We start from the raw sequence: 19,423 nt of genomic DNA, 5'->3' as shown, positions 1-19,423 counted from the left end.
GAATTTAAAACGTGAATTTAAAATGGCATGCTGCTACTTGGACTTGAATCCAGATGCTCAAGCACTGCTTTCTAAGAGTAGTGTCTATCGATTTCACCATAGCGGCTTTCTCAAAATCATAATAACCTATTATTATTCACTCGTCGAGATTGAAAAAATATAATTAGAATCAATTTTATTAATTTAGTAGGCGGTAACAATTATGGTAAAAAAAAAATACATTTTTTTAATATTATTATTGAAACTTTCCGTCCTCTCTTATAACCCTTAATCAACCCTTGTGGTATATTCCTTGTAAGGATTATTGGGAGTGGGTCCGACATTGGTTAATTTAGGAATGATTATGGGTTTACAAGTAAATAATATATCTCCATTGGTACGAGGTCTTTCGGGAAGCCCTAACACCTCTAATGCTCTATAAATTTGTTTATGTCTCCGACCCAAAATTGAATTAAAATTTGATGATTCAAATACAAATTCCAAATGTTTATGAAATAAAAAAAAATTAAAAAAACAAACAAACAAAATAAAGTAAAATTATTATTAAAGAAGAAAAAAAGAAGTTAATAGGTATATCCTAGTAGCGAATGAGGTGTAGCCACGTGGAAATAATAAAGCCAATAGTTGAGCATGCAATCACCCAATAAGATTTTTCTTATCCAATTCTTTATCCTTCTCTAACCTAAGCCACGAAATCATCATCCCTCCTCTCACTTTCATAACCCTTCTCTACTGGTCGTTATAGTTTCAGTACCAGTCACCGGAGCACATTTCATTCTACACTCCGACACTGAGACTGAGACAGAACAATGGCGGCCTCAGTACACGCCGCGGCTACGCTTATCCAGCCTTCTAAGTTGGCCGTCTCCGCAAGGACCGCCAACTCTCAACTCAGATCTTCTCAGAGCGTTTCTAAAGCTTTTGGCGTTGAATCTGCCGGAGCTAGACTCACCTGCTCTCTCCACTCCGATCTCAAAGACGTTGCTCGTAAGTTCTCTGATGCCGCCAAGATCGCTGGCTTCGCTCTTGCCACTTCCGCTCTTGTCGTTTCGGTATGCCCTTTCTTTGCTTGTGGAGATTTTGTTTGTTATGATTCTCGATGTTTTCAATTTCAGGATCCTATCTGTACAGATTACGTTAATTTACCTCCTGAGTTTAGTCGCTTAGATTGATAATTTCTTTCAGTTATTGTATTTTGGGAGTTGAGTTCTATCTGATTACCTCGAATTAGGTTAATGACAATTTCGTACCGAAGAGCTTGGAAACTTCATGAGCCTTTGAAGTAGAAAAATGAATCTAAAATTTTAAGGACGTATTAGCAAAGGCTTAATAGGAATTTTTGAATGCAGAGTGACCAAGTAACTACAATGCTCCAGCGTTAGTGAAATGAAAATAAGAGAAGATCAAACATAATGCATCAAGAATGACCCGACTGACACTTGATCGATGATAAATTGATAATCATCTGAACTATTTGATGCATTTTCCCGTATTTCCAGGGAGCCGGTGCGGAAGGAGTACCAAAGAGACTCACATTTGATGAAATCCAGAGCAAGACATACCTTGAAGTAAAGGGAACTGGAACAGCAAACCAGTGCCCAACCATTGATGGAGGAGTTGATTCATTTGCCTTCAAATCTGGCAAATACCAAGCCAAAAAGTTCTGTCTGGAGCCCACTTCTTTCACTGTCAAGGCAGAGGGAGTGAACAAGAACTCCCCACCAGAATTCCAAAACACCAAGCTCATGACTCGCCTAACTTACACCCTAGACGAGATTGAAGGACCCTTTGAAGTGAGTGATGATGGTTCCATCAAGTTTGAGGAGAAGGATGGAATTGACTATGCTGCTGTCACTGTTCAGCTGCCTGGAGGCGAGCGTGTTCCTTTCCTCTTCACCATCAAACAGTTGGTGGCCTCTGGAAAGCCAGATAGCTTTGGAGGAGACTTCTTGGTGCCATCATACCGTGGCTCCTCCTTCTTGGACCCAAAGGGAAGAGGAGGTTCGACTGGTTATGACAATGCGGTGGCATTGCCGGCTGGTGGAAGAGGTGATGAAGAAGAACTTGCTAAAGAAAACAACAAAAATGCTTCATCTTCAATAGGGAAAATCACTTTGAGTGTGACCAAGAGCAGGCCTGAGACTGGTGAAGTTATTGGAGTGTTTGAGAGCGTTCAGCCATCTGATACTGATTTGGGAGCAAAAGCTCCAAAGGATGTGAAGATCCAGGGTGTCTGGTATGCTCAGCTTGAATCTTAGACCCCTTTCTTTCTTTGTTTTATTGATTTGCATATAGTGTCGTTGTAAGTTTATTAAGAGAGTTGCTAAACTTTCTTCGAGAGAAACGCTAGAAGGGGTTCTATTTCATTCCAGTTTGCATATAAATTCTTCTTTGTGCCTTTCATTCACTCTTCACATTTGGTCGAGATTAGAGCGTTTTAATTAGTTGAGTTATGCCCTATTATAGACTTTAAAATAACAAAATAGATAATATAGAATTTGTGAGAACCCACGTTAATTAGAGGGGGAACGATAAGGCTAATCTCTAAGGAGATGAATTGTGAGATCTCATATGAGTGAAAGGGGGGAACGATGCATTCTTTATAAGTGTGTAAGAACCTCTCCCCTTGCTTCCAATATTAAAAATTATTTGATGTTTGAACTCCGTAAGATATTTAATATTTTTAAATTTTTAATTATGTGTTTAATAGATATTTATTTTTTTTATTTTGTTTATTTTATAAATCTAGTAAATATAAAATTAGGTGTCAATTAATTTTTAAAAAACTTTAAATTTTAAATTTTATAATTTATTACATATTTTAAGGTTAATAAATTTAAAATTTCAAGTTGAATTAATTATATAATAAAGTGGAAATAAAATTTGATCAAATAATTTTGATTTGACGGTTTTATTTTTTCTTTTAAAGAAAATAATTGTATCGTTCCACAAATAAATAAATGAAGACGTTTCGATAAACTCGTCTTTAGTGAGCAAAGATTCCAACGTTCATACAGTGAATGTCCAATTATATAAAACTAAATCACAAATTGCAAATTTTCCAATTAAAACTACATGTCCAAAATCATCTGAATTTTCTTCAGAAATCAGAAAGCCAGCCAATCTCGTTGAACACGATCGCGGTGCGGCAGCGTAGCCATTAAATCCCCTTTCCGATCTTTCATTTTCCGGGAATCCATTTTCTTTTCCATCCAAACAAAATCGAACAAACGCAACAAACCCGATTCCATTCTCCAGATTTCGAGGTCTCCAGAGCCAAATTCAAAGTTCCCCCCATTTCCGAGCGATGAATCTATGATGGAGGCGAGTGGTTTCGGCGTAGAAAAGTTGCAGAGGGAAAATGGAAGAGCTGCCGGGGGCATTGGGCACAAGCCCAAGCTTGGTCCTCCGTTTGGGGCAGGCGATTTTCGCCTCCGCTTCCCTCTTCTTCATGTGTCTCGAAATTGAGTTCTACAGCTACACGGCTTTCTGGTAATCATATTCTTTTAACCCCTGTTTCTTCAGTTCCTTACTTCTCCAATTAGGTTGTTTTTGTCCTGGTTTTCTGATCATGATTGGATTCATAATACATCATGTTTTTGTAAGTAGCAACTTGTGTTAGTTTCGTGGCCTAAGTTCAATTTCAATCCATGCATTTTGTATATTAGTATATCAAATGTTTGATTACTGCCTATAGGAATTGATTAAGAACCGCCTAACTTTAACAGGATATGTTCTATAGGTACTACTGTGTTCTTGAGTTCATTAGGAATTGATTAATGGATTGTAGAAAACTATGTGTTCTTTCGAAAAGTTGTAAGTTTAGATACTTTTGATGAAGCCATAGTAACCACCCATTTAAGGAAAGGAATGGTATAGGAGCTCCTTTGTACCAAATGAGTTGTTTAATAGGATTAGTCAAAGGGCATGTAAAAATTTGATTGTTAATGCCAACCCGAGCATACACGCTCCCACGTTCGCTTCTTTGCCCATTTTTATCGAAGAAAGTGGAAGTTAGAGGTTGAATTTTGTTTAAAGTTAAGGTTCATGAACTATCCACTAATCCAATGGCCTGTTAACTTGAAGTTGAATGTGTTTTTTAGTAAAAATCAGGCTTAAAGTTTTGAAACATTTGTCATCGTTTTTTTTTTATGTAATTTCTATCATGGCAAGGTGGAAATCAAAGCATCATCCTTTGGGGTTGTAAAAGGTACTTCGTCTATTAAACTATGCTCGGATTGAAACATTTCTTTCCGTTGTTATTTCTAGGAAGATGAATCGTATTTCAACAAGAATTAGCTGATCCGGGTTGTGCTAATATACTAATGGAATCATTTCGAACTAGTTTACAAATTACAGAGTGGAAGCCTAAAATGACTGTTTGTTGGGAATTCAAATGTTTGGTAGCTCTAGATGTCTAGTTTTGGAACTGTTTATACGATGAACTTTCTATTTTCTAAACAAAAAGTTGTCTGATCACACCAAGTTTTCTAGTACAGAGTGATTAGCATTGTCCAATATTTTAGTAATCAGTTGTAAGGTGAAAAATTCTTATCAAAATAATGTAAGGGCACATAGGAAGAACTAGAAAAAATTCTTATCAAAATAATGTAAGGGCACATAGGAAGAACTAGAAGGATATTGTTTGATGTTCTTCTCCAAAACATTAGGCCATTTGTTTTTTTGTTGGCATTCTTATGTTCTAGTTGCAGCTATTTCGACATAAGGATAACGACATCGAGTTTAATATGTTTGGAGTCAGACTGATGATGTTAACAATGAAGATTTCTGCTATTTCGAGATCGAGTTTAATGATCTTAGAACAACTTCTGATAGATGTTCTTCCAGGAGGGCATAAATTATGAAAACTTGAGCTATTTTCTGTTCTTTTTCCTGCAAAAGATATGAAGATCCAAAATCTCAAGAAAACTTTATGATTGCTCATGTTAATTCCCCCAGCTATCTAGTGACAATCATGGGCTTGATGGTTCCTTGGAGTCTGACATTGGCAGTGGTGGACGGATATTCGGTTTTTGTTAGGCATTTACCTCCTCAGGCGAGAGTAACAGCGATCATCGTCGCCGGAGACTGGGTACGAGAGAAATATCCTCTAGGAAATGAACATATTAACATCTTTGTGTCTTTGCAGTCCAGGTTGAAAAATGAATGAAAACAATTTACATTTGCTGTGTAATATAGGTTCTATCATTTCTCGCCTTGGCTGCTTCCTGCTCGACAGCCAGTGTCGCCGACGTGTTGCTCAAAGTCGGGGTGCCGTATTGTTCAGCAAAGCTTTGCAGTAGATATAGACTTTCAGCAGCAATGGCTTTCTTGTCATGGTTTCTTTCTCTGGTTTCTGCCCTCTTCAATCTCTGGCTTCTTCCTTCTTTGTAAAGTTGATCAATATGTTCATGTCGTTTCTGGAAAACTGTACATGTCAAAAAAAAAAAAAAAAAAAAGATTTGATCTTGTATACTCAAGTGTTGCATAAATTTTTCCAATCCCTGGGAATTGGATTGGATAACTGTAAAAAGATTTGAGTATTATAATTAACCGTGTTATGCCGAACACATTTTTTCAAACTTCATAGACCAAAAGTATATTCGGCCCCATAAAAATATTTGTTTTCATATTGGTATAAATATCGTTACCCTCTATTTAATTTCCACTAATTTAACCATTAATTTTTTTAAAAAAAAACTCTAGAAATAACAGCTCAAGCTCACCTCTAGTTGTTCATCGTTTTATTTAATTATAAACTTATTTTTTTTTTCTTTGTCACTATAAATCACGTTTTATTGGCATTCAAAAAAAAAATAATAAAGAGAGAAAAATAAAAAATAAAGAGAGTGAAAAATAAAAAATCAATTGTAGAGAGAAAAATGGAAGACAATCGCAATTATACTAATTTGGCATTCATTTGGTGGATTTCAGATTCAAATCATCCACTTTCATCAAATGATTAAAATAACACGTGGAAAATATGAGAATTATCATTTTTGAAAAATGAATTAATTTAAATTTCAAATTTTAAATGATGAAGTACAGATTAACTTAATTTAATTCTCTATATAAAATTGAGATATCAAGACAAAACATTTTAAAAAAGCTGAAAGATTTTCTATTATTATTAAAAAAAGACAAATTATTCATCACTAATTAATTATTCGGGGACAAAATCTTATACAAAATTAATTATAAGTGCCACAATTAATATCCAAAGGAGAAAAAAAAAACATAATAATTATCAAATACTTAAAAAACAAAAACTGATTAATATAAGGGAAAGCATGTGGAAATTAAATAATTGATTAGATTAAATTAAATTAAAATGAAAAAAAAAAAAAAAAAAAAGACAAAAAAGTGATGAAAATGGGACAGTGGTGTCCTTAAGGTTGTTGATTGAATTCCATAATGTGTGGGAATGTCTTTAATTATCTGGTACTTTGTATTCGTCTCTGACGGTGGCGCTATTGTGGGACACCCTGCCCCTTAATTCAAAATAATTTAATTAAATAAATACTTTTTTATTATTTATTATATGAAGGGTAATCCCCAACTTTATAATTGCTCATTAATAAATTATGTATCTATGGATAGTTCATGGATTTTATAGTGTTACAATTCCTTTTTCCATTTAGATTCCTATTAATTAATTAATTAATTAATTAATAATTCCCACTTTTTAACTAATATTTATTGATAATCAAATAAAGCCAATGAAAAATTGACCTTTTAATTTTAAACAAAGGGTATGCTTCAAAATTAAGCTTTTTATTAGCATTTCCATTTATTTATTATTATTGTTTTTTTTTTTTTTTTTGTTGGTGGGGTCAAAAATTTGGTAGAAAATTAATAAAAATAATAATTTTGCAATGTATAATGGTGGGTTTGATGTATCTCATTATTGAGTGGGATCTAAGATTTTGATGAGGGAAGACTTTAACAGAAACTTCTAGGAAGGTTTTTTTCCATTAATTACAAATAGTACTGGTGTGTCAGCGATTATGATAGGCTCCTAAAAGGGTAGATTGTGAGATTCTACGTTAGTTGGAGAGGGAAACAAAACATCTATCCTATATTTTTTAAATTAAATAAAAATTTATTAATAATAAATAAAAAAAAAAAAAAAAAAAAAAAAAAAAAAAAAAAAAAAAAAAAAAAAAGGAAATGTGGGCGGTGGGCTGAGCAAGTTGGCGTTCGGCCCAGCAAAACCAGATAAGGTTGCGCCATCCTTTGTCTCGGTGCTGGTTTGCTTTTGTGAATTCCGAGGCATTTTGTCACGTTTTTTTTTCAAAAAATAAATAAAATAAGTTACACTGAGCCTGCCACTGAATTCATCACATTAAACTAATTAAATTTTTAATAAAGTTCTATTTTAAATTTTAAATTTTTTTTAAAAAGCTATAATTTTACTATTGATTTGGTAAAAGGTGAAAAATGTGTCAAGTTTTTTTACTGCATGCTTTTTTATATATATAGTTTTGTAGATTTTTTTCATTAAATACATATAAGAAGTACGAGATTTTTTTTTTTTTTTTTTTTTTTATTGATTCAAATGTAGAATTTTAACAGTTGCCCTTTTACCAAAACGTCGATATTTACCTCGGGATAAAAAAAAATTGAAGAATTGACATCAGTAGGTAATAAATATGATGACGAGGGTCATAATTGAGAATACACAGCGCAAATCCCTTCCAACCTGTCACGACCGACTCCCAGCCTGGCAGTCCCCACTGCTATTTAGAAACAAAAGGCTTGGGCCCACATCACTATTTGACAATCCTACGTGGCAATGCTTTTCAAAAACTGGGAGCCCCTTCCTTCCGTGCCCCACCTTCCCTATATATAAATACAAACGCGTTCCCCAATTCCAAACGCCTCCAAATTCCACGGCTCTTGCACTCTCCTCCCTCCGCCGCGCCGCATCGCCGTTAATGGGTATTTGCAGTTCATCGGAATCCACCGCCGTCGCCACCGCCAAACTAATCCTCAACGATGGAACCTTGCAGGAATTTTCGTATCCTGTTAAGGTTTCCTACGTTCTTCAAAAGAATCCGTCGTGCTTTATTTGCAACTCCGACGAGATGGATTTCGACGATGCCTTGTCGGCTATTAGTGACGACGAGGAGCTTCAACTTGGACAGCTTTATTTTGCGCTGCCGTTGAGTAGGCTGAAGCAGCCGCTTCAGGCCGAGGAAATGGCCGCATTGGCCGTCAAGGCTAACTCTGCGCTCATGAAATGTGGCGCCGGAGATAAATGCAGCCACCGGCGGAGATCTGTGTCTCCAGTAGTTTTCACAGTTGAGGAACTCAAGACTCGCAAGCGACTGTCCGCCGGCCGTAGTGGCGCCGGTGGAAGAACAAAGTTCGCGGCGAATTTATCGGCGATCCCCGAGTAGGGACAATTTTGGAAAATGGGATGGGTTTGTTTTGTAAATAACGAAAAGACAGGGGCTGGTTCATTATTTCTTTTTATTAATTTTATTTTTACAAAAATGAAGGAAGCTCTAATTTTTTGTTTTTCATAATACCTTTTGGAGTTTATATTGCTATTTTTTAAATTAATTTTCTAAAAAAAAGGCTATAAAAATCTACAATCATACTCCATTTTTTACCTTTTAAAGTATTTTTTATGTATAAATTATATTATTTATTTTATTTATAAATTAAGTATTTTTGAAGGTACATAGTGTCATAAAAAGTGGTGCATATAAATGAAAGGTGGTGGATGGACGTTGATACTCACGTCCATTTGTTTTTTTAGGGACAAATTGGTAATAAACACCAACTCCCACCGACTATTCAATATTTATTATTTCACACCGTTAATTACCATTAAAAAAACAAAACATTTTAAAACAATAATTTATTATTTCTGTAAGGGTTCACTTCTTAGTTATTTTCAACCCCTTTAAGTTAATTCTCTACTATAAATTATTTTGATTATGTCAACCAAATTAAAAGAACTAATTATTTCATTTCAAAATTAAATTAAATTAATTAAGTCAAACTAAGCAAAAGCATGAAATTGGCTTCGTGTAAATAAATAATTAATTATGACAAAACTGTTGCCAAATTAGAAATACAAAATGGCTTTTGTTATTTGTGAAATTTTATAAACATTTTAAAATTGATCCGAGATTCCACACATTTTAAAATTATGAGGTTGACTATGATACATGACGAATAAAAACATACGATCTCTACTATTCTAGCGGTAGGTTATGCTGCTTTATATAGAAAAATCGAACCCATAACCAAAAAAAAAAAAAAAAAAACATTTATTTGATTAATGTTTGAGAAAAGGAAAGAAAAAGAAAATTGGGTCCATTTGCTTGCTGTTTCATTTTGTAATTTAGGGTTTTAAGGTCATTCTCTTCTGATAAATAACCATCAACTTTGTTTTCCAGCCATCAATTTTTTTGGACACAAATGGTTTTCATTGTCTAGTGGGAATAATAGATAGCTGTGGACCAGTCACAACCATTTTTTTTTAATATTTATATTCAATCCATTTTTTTATTATTTTTATAAATATTATAAATAATTTAAATTTTCAAACCTCCACGTAAAAAATGAAATACTCTTATTTCTCTAGTTGAATATCAGTTTAATTGAATTAAAAACTATTATTATTTGTTATATGAAGTAAAGGTAAATTGAATTTTATATATAAAAAAAAGGAGTAGATTTTTTTTTTTTAATTTTTAATTTTAAAAGGAAATAAGAAGAGTTAATTAATACAGTGAGCAGATTAGGCAGAATTGATGGATTAGTCGGAGCCAGCTGTATATCTATATGGAAGTGGACCCAATATTGTGGTTTCATATTATGAGGGGCAATGTAGTAATTTTGCTCATTGACAATGTCTTAATTTCATTATTTAAAAATAAATAGGTGGTCATTCTAAGACTTTTAACTAAAATTTTACGAAATCTTAACTGTTTTTTTTTTAATAATTTTCAATGAAAATTATATTCATGATATTCTACAAAATATAATCAATTTTTACCTTAAAATTTGATCATTTTTTTTTTTTTTAACATTCGAGTTATTAAATAGTTATAGTCACCACATTCTTCTTATTCACGTTACCTACTCCTTACTTCTTCATAAAAAAGACAATTTCCATCGACCAATCTGAATTCTTCTTATATGTTTATTAGGAAGTTGCCCAATATAGAATTGTTCCAATCGAAACATGTTTTACCATAGATATAATATTTGGATAATATATTATAATAATTAGTTATGAAATATATCTTAGATATATTTTTTCTTTATGATTTGATTAGTAGTATATTTTATTTTATTCTCAATATTTAATTAGTTTATATTTTCCTTATTTGTAAATAGTAGTTGTTAGTTTGTATCCTATTTAAACGTTATTAATTTCAATAAGAATACACACCTTCCATCTCAATTATATTTCTCATTCTTAACAAGTTTTTACTATTGAGCAATCGAAAAGAAAAGTGCACGTTGTTGGTATATGTAATAACTTTATTTTTTAAATTTTTATTTATTTATTATATTATGAAAATCTCTCTAAAAACGTAATATTGATTTATTTATATATTTTTTATTTATTCGAATGTGATGAATAATAAATTACATATATAAAATAAGAAGAAGAAGGTAAAGAGGAAAAAAAAAAATAATGGATCAACTTAACATTGACTTGACCAACACTAAATGTGTGCAAGTTGGTGATCATTGTCTCCTAGGCATATACACGTGCTTCATTCTCAATAAACTTATTAATTCCTTCCCTACATTAAAAAGAAAAAAAAAACACCATTTTTTTTAAAATATTTAAATAAAATAATGGTGATATTTAAAATAGAAAAAAAGTCCTTATCAACTACAATTGACTCACATCACTCCGCCTAATAAAAGGTTGGTTGTTTTATTTGGGTTCAATCAAGCGCTCGTCAACTTGGCTCGACTCGATCTAGCTTGGTTCTTTCGAGATTTTTGGTTCAATCACTCTTCTATTTAGACTCAATCCGACCTTAAGTGTAACGGCTCAGATCCCTTTCGGATTTCCCCTCAAGGCTTTAAAACGCGTCTCTTTGGGTCCATTATCTACCACAAGAGAAAAAAAGACTATGGTTATAATTCATTCGTAGTTCTCTTTGAGCTTTCCCTTTCGGGCTTGCCCTCAAGGCTTTAAAACGCGTCTGCTAGGGGAATGTTTCCACACCCTTATAAATGGTTGTTTGTTCTCCTCTCCAACCAATGTGGGACATCACGTCTCTGAAAAATTTGGTATTAGAGCAGTCAGGTTATAGGTCCTGCAAACATTTAGGATAGAGAGTCGTGTCCTCTGTGATCTCGCTCGTCAAATACATGCCACTCACGACCAGACGTTCTCACGTGATGGAAACATAGAGACAAAAGTCAAGCTAGTATTTATAGAGTATACCATGACCTACATTATGTGCTACGAATAAATTGTAACCATAGTCATTTTTCTGTTGTGGTAGATAATGACACAAAAGAGACGCGTTTTAAAGCCTGGAGGGAAAACTCGATAAGGAAAGTCCACAGAGAACAATATCGGCTAGCGGTGGATCTGGGTCGTTACATTAAATCATGTATAATCTCAGTTTTGTCCTTGATAGTTCTGTATCTCATTAAATTTAATACTATGGTCTAAATTTACGTAACATAAATTGAGTAAGATTATTAATATACTAGTTGTATCATATAGCATATGTTTTGCAATTGAATGGGTCTTGTACCACTCTTTGGAGTTTTGTGAAAAAAATAAAAGAAACAAAAGTTTATAAATAATAATAATAATAATAATAATAATAAGAAAAAGGAGCAAATCCAGCTGGATTTTCTTAATTTCCTCCTAATAATTTTAAATTATAAAATCAATTCAAATTTACTACAAAATTAGTAACCACCTTTTCCCATTTTCATCTTATTTTACAATAGATTTAGTAAATATTTAATTGTACAATAAGTTTAATAAATGTAAGTGCTTAGAAGTTTGTAGAAACTGTAATAAGTGATCTATTTATTGTCTTAAATATTCTCTATCTAATAACCTAATAATTGAGGCCTTACCATGAATTATTTTAATTGTTGAAATCATCTGTCACGTGCTTAGCTCAACAAATATAGATAATTATTACATTATTTTGTTTGGATAATTATTGCATTATTTTAGAAGAAAAGGATAAATATAAGATCTTATTTGTTCTAAAATAACATTTAGATGAGAAAGAATATAAACTATATACTAAACCATTGATTTATTGAATTTGGAAGAATGATGAATATATCATTCAATCATAATAATTTTAAGTTTTCTTTCCCAAATATTTTAAATAAATAATAAATCACTCTTATAATTAATTGCTCGGAATTTCAGTCGCATTTGATCTTCCAATTTATTCACACCGACGATCATGTTGACCTCGTATGATCCTTTCGAGTGAGAAATAACCACTTTGTCATAAAAAATTACGAAAGAGAGGACTTAGAGTATAGCCTCATCAAAAGAGGATTCAACTCTTAACCGAAGTTACCATCAAAATCATCTTGTCAGAAATATTTTTCGCATAAATATTCTTTATTAATTCAGCGCGAGTCATCTTCCTGTCAATATGTGGACGGAAACCAACGTTACGTTTGAACCGTGGTAATAATCATTTCATCTATATACTAATAGTAAAAATATTTTTTTTAATTTATTAAAAAATTTAAAAATGAATTTTTTAAAAAAGGTTAGTCATATTTTTGAAAACAATAATATTTTAAAGATAAAATATTAAAAAATATATAATAAAATAAAATTTGGAAGTCAACTCTTTACCTTAATAACACGTTTCATTTATTATTTGAAGGTTATTTCAGTCTGGAGGGAAGGATGAATATCCTTATCCAATGGGAATCTTATGTTATCATTGAAGCCAAACGAGAATATTTATTCAGATGCCCTTTGTACCCTTTTATTTTTCTCCCTATCCCTCTTTATCATGGCTGACATGTATGTCCTTTTGTGTCCACTTACTTTTTTTTTTTTTTTTTTTTTTTTTTTTTTCTATCTGTTTTGGATGCTTTCATGACTTTTGAGTAATTAAAAACAAACTTTCAATTTTATATTTAATTAATGTTGAAAATTCAAAATTATATAATAAATTCATGATTTTTTAAAATTTTTATATCTAACAAATCTTTTTAAATTTACAGATTTATTAGGCTATAAAATTGAAATGTTAATGGGATAATGGGCCCTCGAACTTAGATGTTTTCAAGGCCCATTATTGACTTAAATTGGGTTTCATGAGGACCATAGGCCCAATATAGAGAGAAAACGGGTTTTGATTTGCAAGTACAGGGAGGAATTGGGTCGGGTCAAACTGGTAAATGACTAAATTTTAATACCCTAATTCAAAAAATGCCTATACAACATCTTTTTTATATAAAATTCGGATCCATCAACAAATAAAAGATAAAAAAAAATTCTTATTCAAAAGGAAAATTTAGAACAAAGTTCTAAATTAAGTTACTCCACAGTTGAATTTGATCGAAGTTTTTGATTGAATGACTTGAATGCATTCTATTATAAGAATTGCTTGAAAATTCTCGAAATGACAAAAATGATAGGCAATATGGTAACTCACCACTGCCTTCAAATGACCAATACAACAATTCCACTTCAGTCTATCAAATGTTGACCTTCAAAGCTCCGATTGGTCTATCCTCACTCGAGTCAACTTGTAACATATGAAATAGAGGTTAAAACGAGTCTATCCATTTTTGTAGATGAAAAAAATGAATTCTTGTAACACCGCGGTCAAAATGTCTGAACTTCAAAAGCTTATAGTACAGCTGGGAAGTAAAAATCAGTATGACAAGCCAATTTATTGAACCAGACAAAACAAGCCATAAAACAAAAAACCGACCAAAGTACCTGAACTATGGGACAAGTAAGCTTTGGAGTCCTTGTCACTGTTGGAATTTTTTAGATCTAGTGGGATAGAATAACTTCTAAACTAATGTCAAATTTATTTACAACAAAAAATTTAAAATCCTAGATGGTATAATGCTATGTACAGAAGGAAGAAAATATGTAACCCTTCTATTAAGGATTTCAGTTCATCATCAACAACATGTAAGCAGCAGCTATGTTCATCAGAGATATCACTTCATTTCTCTACACATCAGATATCGAAAACCGAAGTTGTGCGGTATCCATTCGATGTTCTTGCGAGATTTCCCGTTTTGACATTTCGTAACACTCTTCCTAAGGGATTCAGGCAATGACTTCTGAATCATTTCCATTGTACCAGCCGTGCACAATCTTGATTCTTTCGCAAATGACTCGATCATCTTCGGTAAAATGACTTTTTTGTCCTTGCGTATGCCGAATGTGGCACGTATGTATTCTTCTTTCGCTGTTTCCAGCTCCTGCAGGACTCTTTTGGGAGTGTATACACGAACCTGGAAGATGGGAAAGTTAGTATATTAGAACATAGCACAAAGTGTTAAAACTTTAGGACAAGAACACATGTAGTTTCACTAATTTTGTGTCAAATACCGCAGGATCAGAATGGCAGCCTGTGCAAAGTGCAAAATGTAAAAGGGGTTCCGACCGGTCGATTTTGTAGGCTTGTCGTTTATCTCCGTTTTTGAACTTTGACTTCGAGGGAATAAGAAGAGAGAGCCACTGCAAACAGAAGAAAGTTATATCTTAATGTTGACTTGTAACAGTCCAAGCCTATCACTAGTAGATATTGTTTGTTTTGACCCGTTACGTATCACCGTTAGCCTCACAGTTTTATAACGCGTCTACTAGGGAGAGTTTCCACACCCTTAACCGATGTGGGATCTCACATGATCGTACAAACTAAGAAGCCATTTACACTTTGTGAGTGACATTGCTTATACTTTTGTCTATAGTGTGTACCTGTCCAGGCCGAGGCACTCGGCATCCAAGTATTGAACTTTGTATGGTGTCGACGCTGATGGTTTGACCTCCAATGTTATATGCAGCCTGAATGGAGGACAAAAGTAAGAACGCGATAATCATACGACATTTACAAATCATAACGGATCATCGAGACTATGTTTTACCTTCAAGAGAACGAAAACCTTCTTCATATTGTTGTGTGGTATACCATAAGCCAAGTATGCCTTTCAGAAAACAAAACAGATATTATAGTGTGATTGTCTTTGAAGAACTAAAAGGACAAGAAGTTCAAGTTATGAAAAATCATTACATGCATCATCAGTGAATTGTGTACGTTTATCCAGAATGCTAACTTTTCCTCATGATTCAACTTCCTCGGATCGACTTCCTCTAACTTGGATATAAGCGACCTAACGACCGCATATAAGTATAACCGGTAAATATAAAACGAATAAGAAGCAATCAGTCAATCTGTAACAGCCCAAACCCACCGCTAGCAGATACTGTTTTCTTTGGGCTTTCCCTTCAAGGGCTTCCTCTCAAGGTTTTAAAACGCGTCTCCTAGGGAAAGGTTTCCACACCCTTATAAGGAATGTTTCGTTCCCCTCTCCAACCGATGTGGTGTCCGGCTCTGATATCATTTGTAACAGCTCATAGTAGAGGTGTTTTAAGATCTTGAGGGAAAGCCTAAAGAGAACAATATCTGCAAGCGGTAGGCTTGGACTGTTACATAATCACGTTCCATCAAACAAAATCTTCTAGCAATATGACTATGAACATCCACACGTTGCTTACCTGAAATCTTGTAACAAGTGCTCGACTTCGATCAACTTCTGACTATCCCTATAAATCGATGGCACTTCAACCATTGTGCTGTACGGGCCGCTAAACTCTTTAAGACCTTCGACGTGAAAAGGATTATCCAACATCATATCAAAAGATGAATTGTTTCTGAATCCAGGACTCAACATATCAAATTGATCTTGTGGAGAGAACGCACTGATTGGCGAAGACGACGAGACGGGGGAGGATAAACCATGATGTGACAAAGGAGGATCTGAAAGTTTGCAATATATGGCTGATATGCACTTGATCATATCTTCCGAAAGTCGATTCGCGCTCTCGGGAATATGGTCTAGTATTTGAGTACCAAGGTAGTCTGCTAGACTGGTTAAATTGGATGAAGCATTCCGAGCAAACTGCAGAAAAAGGAACCATAAACAAAGAAGAATAGATATCTATTATGTCTAGTAAAGTTCCATGTGATGAAACATAAGACAGCTACCTCTATCATGGACATTGGTTGGGATAGACAAGGACGTACAGCTTGACACAAAGAGTCATCTGGGAGATAAGTTCTCTTTGAGCTAACTGAATAATGTGACAACGACGACTGACAACGACGAACGCGGGAGTCCAACAGCTTGTTTTCACGAATTCCGCTGTATTCCTTCACGGGGTTTCCGAAAGAATCGTAGCCAGACTGAACAGCTTTATCTTCCTTTTTCGACGTTATGTCAGGTATGCAATTCATCATATACTTGGATTTTGGGGAGTTCATAGGAGATGTAGAAGATATTTGTCCATCAAATGCTTTTCGATACAACGACAGAAGATACTGTTCTAAATGTGAAACTTCTAGCTCCAATACTGTGATCTCTTTGATCAATTCAGTGGCTGGCTGTAGTCATCAAAGCAGCTTTTAATAGGTAGCCATAATGTAGATTATAACAGACCGAAAACGTCGAGTTACCTTGGCTACTTCAGTGTCGCTGCTCGTGTTGTCCTGACAAGATGGCTTATATCCTAATGCTTTTTCTAGTGATGTGCGGACCTTGAACTGGTCTTGCAGTCTTTTCTCAAGCTGAAGAATCTACATTGCATAGTTTAATAGAAGAATGGTTATCATTTAAGGACTTAGCCTTGTTGAGACTTAGAAGATCAATGATTCTTCGTACCTCTTGCTTAAGAGAAGAGTGTATGTTTGTTTTTGGGAAGCTTTTCTTCTCTGTGTTCATGGATTCCTTGAACGAACTCGTGTCCTAGGATCAGATCAAACCAAAAAAAAAAAAAAAAACAACCTTAAAATATGCTAGATTCATTGTCTCCATAAGCTGACTTTTGGCCCAAATAATAAATGTAAGTTATCTTACCAGCTTCACACGATTTGAAGCTTCAAAGGAGTTATCCAAGTGTTCTTCCTTGTTAGTATCCTTGACCATGTCAAGAAAGCTGCATTGTAAAAAGAGCAAAGAAGAATTAAAATGCAGAAATGGAGAAGATAATACCTTGGCTTGTTAGTTCCATTTGTTAACACTTCCAGATCCTCGACCAAGCCAAGATTCGATAATTTACGCCGAGCAAGGGCTACAAAAACCGCACTATCCTGAAATCTATATGTGATGATGTAACAGCCCAAACCCACCGCTAGCAGATATTATCCTTCTCTTTCGAGCTTTCCCTCAAGGTTTTTAAAACGTGTCTGCTAGGGAGAGGTTTCCACACCCTTATAAAGAATGCTTTGTTTCCCTCTCCAACCGATGTGGGATCTCACAATCCACCCCCTTCGGGACTCAGTGTCCTCGCTGGCACACCGTCTTCAGGGCTTAGCCTCCTCACTGACACATTATCCGGTGTCTGGCTCTAATACCATTAGTAACAATCCAAGCCCACTGTTAGCCGCTATTGTCCTCTTCAAGCTTTCCCTTTCGGGCTTCCCCTCAAGATTTAAAACGTGTCTGCTAGGGAGAGGTTTTTCACACCCTTATAAAGAATGCTTCGGGAGAGGTTTCTACACCCTTATACAGAATGCTTCGTTCTCCTCCCCAATCGATGTAGGATCAGGCCATTAATTCCCTTCTATATTCTCTAGGTAGCTCATAATTCCCCAAAACTCAAAGTGAAACAGTTATTTAACACTCCCATTTTCTCTATTCTCTCACAAGGATAGCAAAAGTAAAGAGACTGAAACAGTACAAATATTACAGATCTGAAGAAGCAGAAGAAAAGGAGGAGCTAATTGTCAAAAGGTTCCAAACCCAACCTCATTACTAATCTCAGAAAAATGATGCTTGAAAGACAATAAGAAAGAAGAACTTATTAAGCTCGTGGAGCAGAAAACCAAGATCTATGTCTTTAGACATCTGATTTCAAAGTTTGGTAAGCCGACAGAAACCAATTGTCAAACTCCTTCACTATTCAACCAACTAAGATGCTTTCCAGTCCAAGTTCACATCAAGTGTTCAGAACAGAATGAACAATCATTGCTAAATAACAAAACAAAGCATCAGAAGCTAACCTCTTGGAGTGCTTGTGTAGTGGAATCTGTCTGTTTTGTAGCATTTTTGCACCGCCGTCAGTCTCCTGAAACAGCTTATCTGAGTATCAACACTATCAGTAAACCATTAGTTAGGGGAAAAAAGAATCAGCAAAAGAAGGAGGAGGCTTGTAAACGAAACTACCGTACCATAAACAAACAAGTTGATATCACAGAGTTAGGAAGTTGAAGAAGAAATGATATCAGAAAAACAGTCGAACACCAAATGGGTATTAAAACTAAACTCCAAAGCTTCCTTCATTCGCCATTATTCAGCAGAAACAAAGCCAGAAAGCGATGATGATACGGCACTTCACAACACGAGCGTTTGAACAAAAGGCAACAGAGCTGAAATGGGGTTGCATAAAACCCACAAATGTAGCTATAAAAAAGAAGCTTTATGACCAATAAGCTTCACAAAGAAAGTCATTCACTCTCTGAAAAATCTTGTATGGCTTTTGGTAAACGAAGGGCTTTTGCATTAAAAGGGAAGAAAGCAAGCTGTGAGGAAGAGAGCTTTAGTTGAAGAAGAAAAAGAAAGATAACAAAAACATTCATGCTTAGTAGACCCCTTAAATGTCAAAGTGTTGTGAAAGTGGACAACTTTTCATGACCCGCAAACCGAAGGCGAGTAAAACGCTTAGCTACTTCACTGATTAGAGGCAAAATAAAATACACTAAAATGACAAACAAATATCAATAATTCCAATTTTTTTTCCATTTTTAGGATCCCCCATTAGCCCCAAATTCCACATTCTCTTCTCTTGTTGGCAAGTCAGTGGGGAGTTGGTGACCGCTCTCTCCTACCTTGTCCTATTTTCTTACATTTGTTTTGGTTTCCTCTTCAAAACAAAGCCCAAAACATGGTACTGGTCACATGGGTGGATATCATTTTCTGAATTCGAAGTACACCATTGGTGAAATTTTGATATCCATTATTGGGCAGAGGCTGGAATTTGTGCACACCCTTTTGAATCTACAAAGAAAAAAACGAACTTTTTTGTTGTGGGTGATTTGGAATGTGAAAACTAGCAAACAAACAGAAGGTTTGAGGTAAAAGAAAAGTAGGGGGTGACCTCAAAAGGAATGAAAGGGGGATTTGTGGGGTTCCTATTCGTTTAAATGCCCTTTAGTTTTAGAAAAATTTGGAGATACCCACATTGTCTTTCAGC

General features: G+C 34.4%; 4 protein-coding genes across 5 annotated transcripts; 3 read left to right on the top strand and 1 right to left on the bottom strand.

The window, feature by feature from the left end:
- The first annotated feature begins 693 nt into the window (after positions 1-693).
- LOC111781552 (oxygen-evolving enhancer protein 1, chloroplastic-like) lies at positions 694-2,403 on the top strand. Its single transcript, XM_023662216.2, has 2 exons — positions 694-1,052; positions 1,500-2,403. Exons 1-2 carry the CDS (start codon positions 810-812, stop codon positions 2,256-2,258), a joined length of 1,002 nt encoding a protein of 333 aa, XP_023517984.1. The 5' UTR covers positions 694-809; the 3' UTR covers positions 2,259-2,403.
- A 628-nt stretch (positions 2,404-3,031) lies between these two features.
- On the top strand, positions 3,032-5,582 carry LOC111781155 (CASP-like protein ARALYDRAFT_485429). The gene is made up of 3 exons (XM_023661605.2): positions 3,032-3,492; positions 4,960-5,092; positions 5,200-5,582. Exons 1-3 carry the CDS (start codon positions 3,362-3,364, stop codon positions 5,392-5,394), a joined length of 459 nt encoding a protein of 152 aa, XP_023517373.1. The 5' UTR covers positions 3,032-3,361; the 3' UTR covers positions 5,395-5,582.
- A 2,277-nt stretch (positions 5,583-7,859) lies between these two features.
- On the top strand, positions 7,860-8,531 carry LOC111781952 (HTH-type transcriptional regulator). Its single transcript, XM_023662696.2, has one exon. The coding sequence runs from the start codon at positions 7,938-7,940 to the stop codon at positions 8,400-8,402; it is 465 nt and encodes a 154-aa protein (XP_023518464.2). The 5' UTR covers positions 7,860-7,937; the 3' UTR covers positions 8,403-8,531.
- A 5,331-nt stretch (positions 8,532-13,862) lies between these two features.
- On the bottom strand, positions 13,863-19,039 carry LOC111781153 (Itga6 (Protein of unknown function, DUF547)). Of its 2 annotated transcripts, none has more exons than XM_023661602.2 (12): positions 18,402-19,039; positions 18,234-18,325; positions 17,089-17,167; positions 16,894-16,977; positions 16,689-16,808; positions 16,221-16,616; positions 15,731-16,134; positions 15,246-15,345; positions 15,100-15,159; positions 14,933-15,019; positions 14,564-14,692; positions 13,863-14,466 (listed from the first exon to the last, which is right to left on the bottom strand). In XM_023661602.2, exons 2-12 carry the CDS (start codon positions 18,275-18,277, stop codon positions 14,167-14,169), a joined length of 1,803 nt encoding a protein of 600 aa, XP_023517370.2. In that variant the 5' UTR covers positions 18,278-18,325; positions 18,402-19,039; the 3' UTR covers positions 13,863-14,166. The 2 variants fall into 2 exon arrangements, with proteins under 2 accessions (XP_023517370.2, XP_023517371.2); XM_023661603.2 differs by having other exon boundaries at positions 18,234-18,312.
- Positions 19,040-19,423: the final 384 nt, after the last annotated feature.

Source organism: Cucurbita pepo, chromosome 19, assembly GCF_057944985.1.
Source record: "Cucurbita pepo subsp. pepo isolate OVF chromosome 19, ASM5794498v1, whole genome shotgun sequence".
Classification (NCBI taxonomy): domain Eukaryota; kingdom Viridiplantae; phylum Streptophyta; class Magnoliopsida; order Cucurbitales; family Cucurbitaceae; genus Cucurbita; species Cucurbita pepo.
This window is presented reverse-complemented; position numbering and strand designations above follow the sequence as displayed.